The sequence below is a fragment of the Hibiscus syriacus genome, unplaced genomic scaffold (assembly GCF_006381635.1).
Source record: "Hibiscus syriacus cultivar Baekdansim isolate YM2019G1 unplaced genomic scaffold, ASM638163v2 tig00117056_pilon, whole genome shotgun sequence".
Taxonomy (NCBI): domain Eukaryota; kingdom Viridiplantae; phylum Streptophyta; class Magnoliopsida; order Malvales; family Malvaceae; genus Hibiscus; species Hibiscus syriacus.
Genome location: NW_024063539.1, coordinates 1098866 through 1113713, shown reverse-complemented (window position 1 = coordinate 1113713; position 14848 = coordinate 1098866). Strand labels below are relative to the sequence as shown.

At 32.1% G+C, this 14848-nt stretch overlaps 1 protein-coding gene across 1 annotated transcript; it reads left to right on the top strand.

The window, feature by feature from the left end:
• The first annotated feature begins 8559 nt into the window (after window positions 1–8559).
• LOC120197860 (E3 ubiquitin-protein ligase RHA2A-like) lies at window positions 8560–9328 on the top strand. Its single transcript, XM_039199255.1, has one exon. The coding sequence runs from the start codon at window positions 8644–8646 to the stop codon at window positions 9121–9123; it is 480 nt and encodes a 159-aa protein (XP_039055186.1). The 5' UTR covers window positions 8560–8643; the 3' UTR covers window positions 9124–9328.
• Window positions 9329–14848: the final 5520 nt, after the last annotated feature.

Sequence of the window (14848 nt, the reverse complement as noted above, 5' to 3'; positions counted from 1 at the left end):
GATAATTGAAATAAGCAGTAATAATAATCAATACAAAATGTAATTGAATCGAATAAAAAGTAAAGACAAAGTAAAAATTATTTATTTAATTTTATATTTGAATAGAATAAATTATGCCTTCACTTGATTGACATAATATTATTGAATCGAGTTAAATATGTTGCAAAATTTTACTTTTGACGGTAGGAGAATGATCAATAAAATTAGACTTCACAAGCTTTTGAGTGGTATAAATAAAAGGTTTTTTTTAGACATGTTCTAAATTTAATCATAATCGTGCTTATAAAGAAGGAGAAAGGAGAATTTTAAGGAAATAAAAGTGAATGCTCTTACTGAGTCTAGAAATCGACAAGCTCAATGGGAGATAAGACATTTACTTGTTGCTTTTTAAAGTCTTCGGGTTCTTTTACTAATCTGCCGGCTTTCCCTGCGATAAAAGAAATAATGTTGATGCTAATGCGAAGGATGAAGCCTTCCATTTCGTTTCAGGATGCAAAAGCTTGATCTTTATCGTGCTTGTTTGATAAATGGAACTTTGAGTACAATGTTGCATTTACTATTATCTTTTATGTTGATTCACAGGTGACAGATATTTGAAACCGTGAATTGTCTTGGAATCAGAAGTTATGTTTATTCCTCGACCTAGAGAAGATGAAGTCTTTTGTTTCTGTTGCCATTGATCATTTGCCTTGGTTGATTTTTCTGTTTGTTGTGTAGGTTCTTCCTGGGATTCTGATCTAATAGCTTCGTCGTTTAGATATGTTGTTTTTGTTCGATTCGTTCTCTTGTTGGATCTGGTTCTTTGCTCTACTTATGCATACAATGTGTTTGATATTTTGTGTTTAAGATAAGTTCCAAGTTAATGTTCACTCCAGAGCTTTTCCGTCACCACAATGGTCGAAACACTACTTGTGCTGGTCCTGGTTACAGTAAACCAGTGCAGGCTACTCATGTCCAGGCCTTCACTCATGATGTTAATTTGGTTTGTCCTACTTAGGCCCAACTGCTACAAACAACTATAGTATATGTTCCATTTTCCATTCTCAAAAAACAAAAACAAAAACTATAGTATAGTCATTCGAGGAGTTTTGAAGAAGCACGTGCGCTCGAATAAGACAGAGAGCGCCTTCGCTCGATCATAGCGCCAGTGCTTCCAATCGGGTAAATACTACAAAGAGAGATGTACACTTATAACCAAATCAGAGTATTTGAATGCCTCCGATAACATCTTCGCCCCAAGCATTGATCCTTCACTCCGCCGCCAAAGACTCGATCGAAGGGCGTCAGTAATACCCCCATACCTAAGGCTGGGAGCCTTTAAACAAGTAAATTTTTATAACAAAGAATGATGAAAGCACCTCTATCTGCATATCTCGTTGAGGTCTTCAATGGAGTTGTCTCCGCCTACATTTATGCTAAAACATCATAGGATCTCCAATTATCTACGATATCAATATGACAATGAAGACTTCCGAACGAAGACACTTTCGCATGACACATCCCATAATATTGACGATCCTTCCGCATCTTTATCGGGAGTTGAGAAAACTACAAACGTTGAGGATTTTTCACAGGTATATCTGGAGACGTAGAAATAATTTTGCCTAATTTCATAACCCAAGTACGCAAGATATATAGATCTTCTGCAACACATTCTAACCCCTTTATAAAATAAGCACCCTAGACTTCTCTCGAAGCCTAATAGGTGCAGAGATGAATCACACCACCGGTTATTTAGCTCAGAGCTACTTCTAAATAATGTTAAGATACCCTTGTTCATACATCTCCAACCAACTGTAGAAATGTCGAGCCACCTTCATTCCTATAGGATATTAAGTCGCTCTCAAAGACCGACCAACCCATCTAGGAGTGATGAATTATCTCCTCCTCAACTAAGGGGGGGACAACCTAATGTGCGACGGGATGCAAACATCCTTCTTGTGATCCCTCACTGAAATTCGCTTAGTGGGAATAACCACTCCATGTTGGAGTTCCTGATAGATAAAGAATCCCACACCTTGCTAGCACAAACATCCAAACACACCTATCACTCCTAACGGAGTTAAGACGTCTCCTAATCAACTACCACTACACAACGTCGAGAAAACAAGCGCATCCCCCATTGATTCACCTACGGTCGACATCCCCCATCCAAGTTGAGGCATCAAATGTATCTTTACTGAACACGTGAGGAATCACACCAGCCTATTGTTGCACATGCTAAGGCCGCGACTCTCCACCTAAGCCATAAGCGGTGAACCGCCAACAGTCGATTCAACTTATTTCTCCTCCAACCAGAAAACATCCAACGAGATCAAGAAAAGACCATTTTATTTTCAACCATGAGTCTCTGGACAACTTGTTATACATGTGGATATGGCCTCTGGAAACTTCCCCATCCATTGGAGTCTGCTACTCGCCTAGTAATACCCCCATACCTAAGGCTGGGAGCCTTTAAAAAAGTAAAATTTTATAACAAAGAATGATGAAAGCACCTCCATCTGCATATCTCGTTGAGGTCTTCAATGGAGTTGTCTCCGCCTACATTTATGCTAAACCATCATAGGATCTCCAATTATCTACGATATCAATATGACAATGAAGACTTCCGAACGAAGACACCTCCACATGACACATCCCATAATATTGACGATCCTTCCGCATCTTTATCGGGAGTTTAGAAAACTACAAACGTTGAGGATTTTTCACGGGTATATCTGGAGACGTAGAAATAATTTTGCCTAATTTCATAACCCAAGTACGCAAAGATACATAGATCTTCTGCAACACATTCTAACCCCTTTATAAAATAAGCACCCTAGACTTCTCTCGAAGCCTGATAGGTGCAGAGATGAATCACACCACCGGTTATTTAGCTCAGAGCTACTTCTAAATAATGTTAAGATACCCTTGTTCATACATCTCCAACCAACTGTAGAAACGTCGAGCCACCTTCATTCCTATAGGATATTAAGTCGCTCTCAAAGACCGACCAACCCATCTAGGAGTGATGAATTATCTCCCCCTCAACTAAGGGGGGGACAACCTAATGTGCAACGGGATGCAAACATCCTTCTTGTGATCCCTCACTGAAATTCGCTTAGTGGGAATAACCACTCCATGTTGGAGTTCCTGATAGATAAAGAATCCCACACCTTGCTAGCACAAACATCCAAACACACCTACCACTCCTAACGGAGTTAAGACGTCTCCTAATTAACTACCACTACACAACGTCGAGAAAACAAGCGCATCCCCCATTGATTCACCTACGGTCGACATCCCCCATCCAAGTTGAGGCATCAAATGTATCTTTGCTGACCACGTGAGGAATCACACCAGCCTATTGTTGCACATGCTAAGGCCGTGACTCTCCACCCAAGCCAGAAGCGGTGAACCGCCAACAATCGATTCAACTTATTTCTCCTCCAACCAGAAAACATCCAACGAGATCAAGAAAATACCATTTTATTTTCAACCATGAGTCTCTGGACAACTTGTTATACATGTGGATACGGCCTTTGGAAACTTCCCCATCAATTGGAGTCTGCTACTCGCCTATATCCTCTAAACACAAACTGCTAATCAACTGCTTCGCATAACAAAACCCAAACAACACCTTTAACATGTCCACGTGATGCACCAGAACGAAATCCAAAGTCTGAGTATTGTATATGGCCAACTTGTTTAGATTACAAATAACTATGATAACCCTACGGTTGAAGCGCGCAATAAAAGTCATTAAAAATACTTCCAACCGAGACTGAAACATAATTAGACCTTTCACCACTTCAATATCTTATTCTTCATCTTCATGGCCCATTGTCTTCGTTGCAACTCATCGGTCGATGGTGTCTTCGATTATCCTATTCTTCACAGCCCATTCTTTCCTTCACCTAAACACTAGTCAATGGTCTTTTTTTAAATTAACAGTAACTCTGTCCAAATTAAAAGGAGTGAATTGTTTACCGTCAATAAATTTAAATTTGTTCTCATCAACTTTAACGAATTTTATTAATTTAAAAAATTATCTTTTTTTTTTCTCGCTGATTGAGTTTAATATATATTAGTGTTTCTTTTTATAATAAATAGCGGGGCTCGACTCTGTTAAATTTTAATAACGGGCCGGGTTTAATCATGAACAGATTTCCTACACAGACAATTTTTTTATTCTTTTTTTTTTTAAATTTAGCAAGGTGTTATTTACAATGATAAATATTTTATATTAAGTGGTCCGAGAGAAAAGGCAAGTGGGTCCGCCCTCCAATCTCACGCAAGTTGCTGTTTCTTGAAAGATCCAATTTTCGTATTAATTAAAAAAAAGAATGACAGTGTGATCGGTGGATACGCGTATCATGGTGGACGGTAGAGATTTGCGGAATATATCTGTTATTTATCATTAAAATACTCGTATTTATAATTTAGAAAGAAAAAAAAATATCAAGGTCACAGCAGAGATAATGCCAAATCTCTCAAAGTTGTATTTATATATAAGCTTAATATAAACAAATAAACAATACACCTTTTCTTATTTAAATGTATAATTTTTTTTTGTTAATATAGTTATTTAATGTTTCAAACATTATTATATTAAGTTTCTGGTCGGTCTCAACCGTTAAAAATATTTTTTAATCTTTCTAAAAAGCTTTCAAATGTTTTGTTTTTAAAAAAAACTCTATTTTTTAACGCAAGCAACAATGAGGATTTTCCTTCTCCTACAGTAGAGATGGCTATAGATTTAGATGAATCTATAAATTTTGACCGTTGGATAAAGATTTAGAGGTGACGATGACTGCGACGGGGTCGATTGGCCAGGGGTTGTCGGCAGGTTTTGGGGGTTTTAGAAATTTTAGGGACATGTCTAATATTTTAAAAAATTAAGGTCCTTTTTCAAAGCAATAATATTTTATGTTTTTTTAATTTAAGTCTGATGTCAATTATTGATTAATTGACTAATTTTTAACAAAATTTTTTAACGTCTATCACGGTGTATATGCTTAAAATATAATTTTTATATTAAACCTTACATATTATAATTTTATAAATTTAATACCTTAAATAATTTATATATATTATATACTCATTTTAATAAAAATATATAGGTATAATATATGTACAAGAGAAAACTACTCTCTTTCTACAAAAGTTAAAAGATGTAATCAAGAAAAACCTCACAAAGATAATTGTTTACAATAATTAACCTTATTAGAAAGACAACCGAAAGATTTGCAATTACCTCAAATATGTATAAGAGAAAAGGAAAAATAAAGAGTAAAAAAGCTTTCTTTTGATATCTATTGCTCGGATATAGGTTGTAACATTCTTCAAGTGTCTTTAATTTATTTTTATATGTTGGAATGAGTTTGTGGTCGTTTTCTAACCGTTGGGTGTGTTTTGGAGCCGTTGGAGATGAATTTTCTACAAAAATAAAATTGTCCAAAATAGGGAGTATCGATACTCCTTTAATGAGTATCGGTACTACCTTGTAATAATTAAATAAACTAGCCGTTAAAGAGCGTTGGGCTTGACCATTATCGATACTCCTTTAACAAGTATCGATATCACTGTGTAAAGTAGTGTCAGTACCCTTTAAGTATCCGTATTAATTTTGTATTATGTAATTTGAACAATTTGGAAAACAACTAGTAATATCAATACTTCTCTTATCTTTGGCATCAATATCATATAACAATATTGATATTGTTCATATAGTATTGATATTGTATGAACAATATCGGTACTACTCATAAAATTGTTTTGTGTTCAAATTCTATTTTTAATAGACTTTGAATTGTTTTTTGAAAAAATTGAACAAATTCAATCAAGTCTAAAATTTTTTTGCCTTAATTTGTTATATTATAATATTATAAAACATGGTTCAATAAATGTCAAGGGTACGAGCATTCAATATCAAAAGATTAAAAGTTATATATGAACAGATATTACCTTATTATTACGATAGATTAATAAAAAAAAGTCATATTATTTAATTGGATTGTGAACTCAAATATTCTATATTTACTCTAAACTACTAAATTGATCATATTTTTGCTTCTAAGCGATTCAAACATTGATCACTTAACTTTTAATGGATTATATTATTAAACATGTGATTTAAAATTTTGAGTTCTGGTTTATACATATTCGAGTATACAAGATAACAGTGTTTTGACTAAAGTACATATTTAGTCAGCAATTAATTAGGCGTGTACATTTTGGTTATCTAATTATTTTTCTAAATTATACATAAAATTATATTTTAATTTCATTTTGATTATTCGTTATTATGATAATGTGTCATCATAAAATAATATTACATCATCATTAAGAAAAAAAACTTACCATATCCTTAGTTATATTTTTTAACATGAGTGACCAAAACGAAATTAAAATGTAATTTTAAGTAAGATTTTGAAAAAAAATAGTTGAGTGATCAAAATAAAACCTCAAGAATAATTGAATAGCTAAATACATAATTTACTCTAATATTTAATTTAAATTCATATAATAATACTTTATATAACTTAGGATAAACATATATTTAAAATTTTAAATATATTTACGAACTCAAAATTAATACCTGAATAATTCATAAATAAGAAAATTAAGTTTTTTAGATAAAAATGATTTAAAAATCACATATATTTAACTTACTATTATTTCTATACAAATAAATCAATCAAATCGCAATGATAAATAATAGGAGTGTTGAATTTAGGTGCCCAAAAGTGGATGAAATACCTACTGAAAACAACAGATTAGGCAGTGTAATGTAAGCAAATGCAAGTTCTGGGAACTTCTATTTACATATCCACATCACATTTTCAGAGCCACGCTATTGTTGATTAATTGGTTGAAATTTTATACCAAGTTTGGTACACACAAGACAACACTTTAAATAAAAATAAAATAAAAGAGGTTGGTACGGTGAACTATATAACAAGACGTGGTCGGTTTGACCTTATAAATTGTGGGGTTAGTATAAAATTACTTTTAATCCACAATTCTGGCACTTTAAAAGCTTTATATGTGCGCTGTGGTCAAAAGTATGAACACGCTTCAGTATTGCTTAATGAATTAGTTTTAGAATATAATCAAGCACCTTTTTATTTAGATATCATTTATTAAAATATATTTTTTATTAATTTTTATAATAACCTTGTTATCTGACACATAAAAGAAAGACACTACTGATAAAACGTGTTTTTATCTTAAGTGACAGTTCAATCACTAGATCTCAAAAGATATTTTAACTTACATGAAAGATGTAATTGATAAGATGCATCTTTCAAAATATTCTATTAAAAATAATTTAAAAAATATTAAAAAAATATTATAAACTTAAATAACTCGCGTGTTAAAAGATATCACAACTCATGTGAAAGATGCAATTGACAAGACACACCTTATTTTCATCATTTATATCATATTATCTTTAACGTATCAACATGTGTTAATTAAGTAGTTCTTTCATCGATGCGTCTCGATCGTATGATGATGAATGACATGTGAAAAATAATGAATACAAATATAATTAATCAATAATCCTACCAGTGCTAAATATGAATTGCAAAAATCTAAAAAAAAATAGTCAGTGGAAATGACATCATTTGTTGGACCGACCATATTAGTTATGGTGGTATTAGTGGGGGAGCATCACCCTCAAATACAATCAGGCGTATGGTTATATATGTACTCATTAATGTATGTTTCGGTCGTATGGTTATAATTGCTACATTTAGGATGATAGATTAAGTGAATACAATTAAGTGGTAGTAGGTTTGGCTCTAATATGTTACATTAACATGTCAATAATCTTATTCGTTAGTCTTGATTTTTTAGGGATGTTAGATATTCGAAATCATTCTTCTAGAGATGTTCTCTTTATGTCTTACGAGGTTTTAGGGTGTAGGAGATTCAAAAGTGTCATTCTTCGATGGTTGCAAGGCGTTAAGATGGCATGTGTGAAGAATCTTTAGGGAGTACAATAAAATTAAATGATAGTTAAATGATGTTTTGATTAAAAATTTTTAATTTTTTTTAAAAATAGTTTAAAAAGTATTTTTTATTATTTCAAACGTTATGTTTTTAATTTTGTTCTCTATCATTTTCAATACAAAAATAATTTTTATTTCAAAAATTGATTTAAAATGCAATAGAGAATTAGATTTAAATAGTACCGAAATTCAATATTGTTTACTAGAGACTTTTAATAATATTTAAACTTAGGAAGAAATAATAATAAATTATATATTCTTTTGAGTAAAGAATAATCCATTCAGCAGTCCATCCTGACCCTAAATCCACTACAGAGTTCAAATATAACATGACACAAACATTACATAACACCAACATAAAATACAAACAGGAAATGAATATTCTAATATGCAAAAATTAAAAATACCCAAATATTATACGAAAACACCAATTACAATGCGTAAGGAAAATAACATAATAAAATAAGAAAGGAAAATAAAATAATTTATAGAAAGCGAGCCCAACACACATGGCCTTAATCTCCCATTCTTTAGCCTCTTCTTTTCTCCATCATCATCTCTTTGCTCTTCTCGTGTATAAAATCTCTTCCTTTTTCAACTTACACATATATATCTCACTTCCCATTCAAAACCCTGTCCCCCCCCCATGGGATTACAAAGCCAGCTAAACGAAGTGTCATCCGATTCGATCCCTCTTCTCCTCGTAGCCGTAATCGCAAAGTGCATCGGCTATCTCCGGAGTCTCCTCTTGGGTTTCCTCCATGCGATTGGTCTTTTCCCTTGCCCGGACCAGCCCACCGCCATCGACGACGTCGGACTCATAGGGTCCGGCCTCGCCACCCTTGTGGTACTTGCCGAGCAGCTCAACTTAAACAAGGCTTTCGCCTACGAATATTGCGGAGGCAAGGGCTCCGATTGCATCGTGTGCTTGTGCGGGCTGAGAGATGGGGAACAGGTGAGGAAACTGGATTGCTTCCATGTATTCCATAAGGATTGCTTCGATGGGTGGCTGGAGCATCTCAATTTTAATTGCCCGCTTTGTCGATCCCCTCTGAAAACCGATAATCAGAGCGAGGGGCGTAGGCGCGTTGGTCAAGATTTGTTCGCCTGGTTTTCTTTGGCCTGAGATTTTGGTGATTCGGAATTTTAGAAACTTTGGTATTTTCTTTCAACAATTGTTTTGAGATCTTTGACCTTCAACTTTCTTTTTCCATCTAGTTTTTTTTTTGAAGGATCTTCTTTTTCTCCTGTATATGCTCTTTTTTAGTATTTATTTTTGTACAATAAGAAAGTAGTTATCTTGGTCTACAAGGAGGTGGGTTATTTATTTACATGTTTGATGATTTTATTTTTCTAGGAACTTAATGAATTAACGGAATGGTAAATTTAATTTTAATTATATATAAATAACTTTAAAAAGCACTTTAGGAATCCACATACAATAAAAAATGCGATATATAATTGGTCACGTCTCTTCGAATTACTACTCCTTTGAACCAACCAATACTTGCCCATAGATTTTGTTGAGGGTAAAATATTGATTATGATAATTATAGACAAATTTTTTTATTTAAATGGATAGTCGTGATTGATAGTTCTATGAGAAAATAAGGAGATGATCAAATGAAAAAAAAAAATTGAACAGTCAAGAAAATTCAGGTTCCAAAGAAATAAAAAGAAATAAAGAGAAAGCTTCCTTTAATTTTGTAAGAGATTATACACCGATCTTGAAATGAATAGATCTAATTGTTATTGGAAGTGTACATAAATGGAATGTTTGATGAACAGTTCGTAAACTATTATAATGAACATGAACAGTAGCTTGTTCGATTACAAATTCGTTATCGACTATTTTATTTATGTTCATTAATAAATTTCTTTTCCCGTTCTCCCTTTCTTTTTCTTTTTTCTTTTTTACATTTTAAATGTTGGCGTGTATAGACTAAATTGAATATATGATAAAAGTTGAAAGTTAAATCATAAATTTTAAGGAGTTTAAACATTAATGACGTAATTTTACCATTTTTTAAAAGGATAAAACTAAAAATTGAACATATAAAATAACACTAGACATACACTAAACAAACTTTAAATGAATACTAAACAAACATGTTCATGAACTCTAAATGAACAAGTTCATGAACATTAAACAAACATGTTCATGAACATTAAACAAAATGTTCGCGAACAATAAATAAACAATCACGAACATTTTCAAAAATAAATAAATGAACACGAACACAATATTAAAAATTCAAACGAACACGAACCAAACATGTTTGGTAACAACATATAAACGAACACGAACACCATTAAAAATAAATAAACGAACACAAACCAAACAAGAACATGAACACCTTAAAAACAAATAAAAACATGAACACCTTAAAAACAAACAAACAAACATGAACACCTTCCAAAATAAATAAATAAACATGAACATTACATTGTTCGTTTAAACTCGGTTCATTTACACTCCTAATTGTCATACGATAAATTTAGTCAATGATAAAATTTATTTATGTTTAATTTTATACATTTAAAGAGACTCGAGAAAAATATAAACGGGTAAAATGGTGAAGAACGATAAGTCAAATTTATCAATATTTAAGGTGCTTGAAAAAGATATACTGCTGATTTTTAATGACGGCTAAAAGTAAATAAATGAACTCTTATTTTTTATGAAGATAACGAGATAAAATAAAAAGTTTGTTTTTTACTTTCACATATGCATATGTCAGCACTATATCATCTAATTATTAATAGATTAATAGTTTAATAATGTAGTTACAATAAAAGTTAAAATTTAATATTACAATAATGTCATTTTATACTTTAATGATAATTTTTTAATATTCTAGAATGATAATTTTTTAGAATCTTTTTTAATCATTAACAACACTCACATCCGTATATACACAATTACTTAAACTCAATATCTCTAAAAAATATATATATTTTAATCATTGAAACCACTTGGGTTTCCTTTAATAATAATTTTGATACAACAGCTAAAGTTAGAGTAATATATAATGTACCTTATCCCACTTTATATGAAGTGTGAACATCAACATAGGTTTGCTTATTGGCAGACATAACATGGGCTTGGAAAAATATAAGCCCATTGAAATCAAAAGTTCCAAACGACAGCCGAGGAGATTCCCTCACAGATTGACAAAAAGGGGGGAGGAAAATGAATCCTTCAGCTTAGTTCAGATTTCCTTTATTCATTGTAGAAAAAGAAAGACAGCAGCAGTCAAGTCAAGCATCTACCTTAGTGATTCCCTTACTGAAAAGGACAAGTCTCACTGCCCATGCATTCCCTTTCTTAAAAATCACCGAGCTATTCAGGCCAACACACAAACCCCCCTTTCTCTTTTCCTTTTTTCAGCCAATGATTAAGATGGGAAACCAGAATAAAAGGGTTTGCTATTTACCACTTCTTTTTGGCAATTTGGCCATCCTCCAACCAAATAGAAACCTCAAATGTACTCCAATTAGGACCCTAGACCAGCATTGTCTAACTCAAGTATTGTTGAACTTGATTCAAAAATTCTTGTTCGATTGAAGCTCGAGTCTAGTCTGCTCGAACCGAGTTGAACTCAAGTTGCGATATTTCTAGTATTTACAGTACTACAATTAGTGGCAAACAAAAAAAGTAAAGCAAACACTGGATTTTATATCTTCATATTTTGTAGTTTTAGCTCACTAGAAAGCAAAATACATGGTAGTAGGTGTAAGCAATGCATTCACAGCAGCATTTTATCTTCAGAACTATCCAAACCCCAAACTCACTGCAAGAACAAACCTTGACAGAAGCTATAGCTACCAGGTATGCATCACTTACATCCCACATTCATCTCATACACCCTAAACCCTAACTAAGTAAAAGTACATGACTCGAGATTAAACAAGCAAAAGAGAAAATAGCTATATATATATAATATAGGACTAGAGAGAGTTAAGTAAAAATCGGACCGCGACCCTCAATTCCCCGCAATGCAATGGTGCGCCTTTCCCTAGTAGAAACTCAGGAGAGCGCAATGCAAAGCTTTGTTTGTTTTCTTTCCACCATCCTCTTTCACCCATATTTGAAAACCAACCATTCGTCGTCATGCCACCGGCACCAGCTCCGACCACCGCTTCCCTTATGTTTTCGGTACGTATCAACAACTTCTTGGAGGCTTCTGGCAATCATCTTTCGTACAATCAATGGATAAGTAAGTGAAAACTGAAAATATATATGTAGCTAAAGGGAAAGACGGCAAATAGCTTGGTGAGAGAAAGAGTGTGTGGATATATGCATTAGGGAACATGGTGGGTCGTATATAAAGGCGAGATCAAAGCTTTTTTGTTTTTCTTTTTTTTTTTGCCTTGAAAATTTTGTTAATTTGGGTATTAAATATTTTATTTTAAAATGAAGATGTTACTTAAACCCATAGCTTTGTTAAAAGTGAATGGTGAAATGTTGGTGGGGAATGCAAATAACTCCACTATCTCGAATTCCAATGCTCTCGGAGTTTTCGTATTATTCTGCCATGAACGAGAGAGAAAGTGAGTGGAGTGATGGGGTTTGTTTGTCTGTGTGTGTGGTGGCCATTGTTGGATGCTATTTTATTAAACGGAACATCATTCATGCATGCATACATACATAGATGTAAGCCACACACACAGCTCAATACAAAAGTCCTAATGGCTAACTTTATAGTTTTATTACCCTATTATTGAGATTGAGAGAGTTGGGTATTTGTAGTCTCCACGGCTAGTCTTCGCCTGGATTGCCGCGCTCGGATGCCACGAGCCACCATTGGGGTAAATAAAAAAAATTACACGAGGGAAAAGAAGATTCTAGAAGAAAATAAGAAGATTAATCTTAGTTATAAAAAAAATAAAGATGAATAATTTGATCAATCGGTTAAATTAAGTAATTCAACAATGAGACAAAGGTGAACACAATAATTATAAATGGTTCACCTTTTATAATTTAAACGAAGAATTATAATTAATAAAAGAACAATTACTAATCGTTAATAAAAAAATTTAAATATGGAAATATTAGAGATGTTTGGACTTTGTAGGGAGGATTATGCCTCTCCTTTTTTTTTATTTTTTTATCTTGAGAGAGCTTTTTTTAATTATATTTTGTGACTTAAATATTGTACTTTGGTGTTTGTGTTGGGATTAGGTTTATGATGTTTATTTATAGGTCAATCGGATGGATAAGCCTGCTAATATGATCAATTGTAAATTAATTCTGAAACATCACATGAGACCTGTCAGGGGTTCTGTCAGGGAATTGTAATTTTAGAAGTGTAAGACTCTAAATCTCTCATATCTTATGTTTAGAGATATTTTTTCAAAGTGAATTCTTTATAGAGATTTTGATGTACAAAATGAAAAGATTCGAAAGGAATATAAAAGATTAAATAAAAAAATAGTTGAGATTCGATTAAGATAAATATGTAACAACGAAAGAATGAATAATAAGATTGAATTAATTGGTTAAACTAATATTTATGATATTAAAGATGGTTTTTTTCTTTAGAGATTAAAATTAAAGACGGGTATAGTAACAAAAGCGCAGGTTTTGCAGCTGAGTAAGCCTGTTTAAACTTTTAGGGTTCACAATTAACAAAACTAAACATGCCTTTATCTCAAACGGAAAATTATTAAATTAAGGAACTTTAGCTTTTTGGTTCAATTTTTGGTCAGGACGGAACGACTTTACATCAAATTAGTCTCAACTTTAAAACAAAATCATTAGTGTTGGTTGGGTTTGATTCGTTTTGGGCAAGAAAGTAATGTGATGGTAAAACTTGATTGAACTATATTCTTTTAATAGTTTATAGGATAATCATAAGGTAATATCAATAAAAAAATTAGTTATTGACAACGTATGCATACCTACATACGTAATTGATTAAACTTAGGATCTCTAAAGAAAATAACACTACTTAATGAGTTATTGAATTATAATTTAACTGGGATTGTTATTATAATTGTAATCAAGAGCTTCGAGTATGATTAAAACATAATATCTTCGTAGTAAGTTAGGCTGGGATTTGTGGACTTATAAGCGGTTTAGGAATGCATATTAAGGAAATCTTACTTTTAAAATTTATGTTTTATAATAATTTTGAATGATTGTAAGGTAGTAATTGTTCAAAATTTTCTTAATTTATTAACAACGTATACATTTATATAAATACAGTTGCTTGAACTTGATTCCTTTAAGAAGAACAACATTTATCTTAAAATCTGTCTTTTATTTAACAAAAGTTAGATTATCTTTAAATAAAAAGACAAGGTATAATAAAGACAACACAATCCCAACATGAAAACTCAAAGGGAGAGAAGGAAAGAAAAATAAAATTTTCTCTTGAATATATGGTTCATCTTTTTAAAAAAACCTAGCAACTAACAACAATTTCATTTCTCTATTCGAACCTAGACATAATATTAATGGAGATGTGAAGATTGAGAGAACCAATTTGATTAATTACTTACATTAATCATTCTAGATACATCGTCAAACAATTACAAAAAAAATCTAACAATACGAGATAAAATATTTTTTATAATTAAAAGATACGTCATGATAAATATAACACGAAATATCAAAATATTATAACGATTGACAAAGTTTTATCATAAAAATAAGCGAACAACCGTGCCACAATGACGGACAAAAGTAAACGCTAAGAATATGTGAAAATAAAAAAATCAAAACGACAATGATATTTATGTTGGCTTCTGAAAAAGGAAACTTCAGCATGAGAAAATTGTATTTTAAACAGTACACCAATTACAATATACCTAGCCTTATTTATATAGCTCTCCTCACATACAGA

Bases quoted from the DNA above. Each gene is read 5' to 3' on its own strand.
- LOC120197860 (XM_039199255.1), top strand. From the start codon at position 8,644: ATGGGATTACAAAGCCAGCTAAACGAAGTGTCATCCGATTCGATCCCT.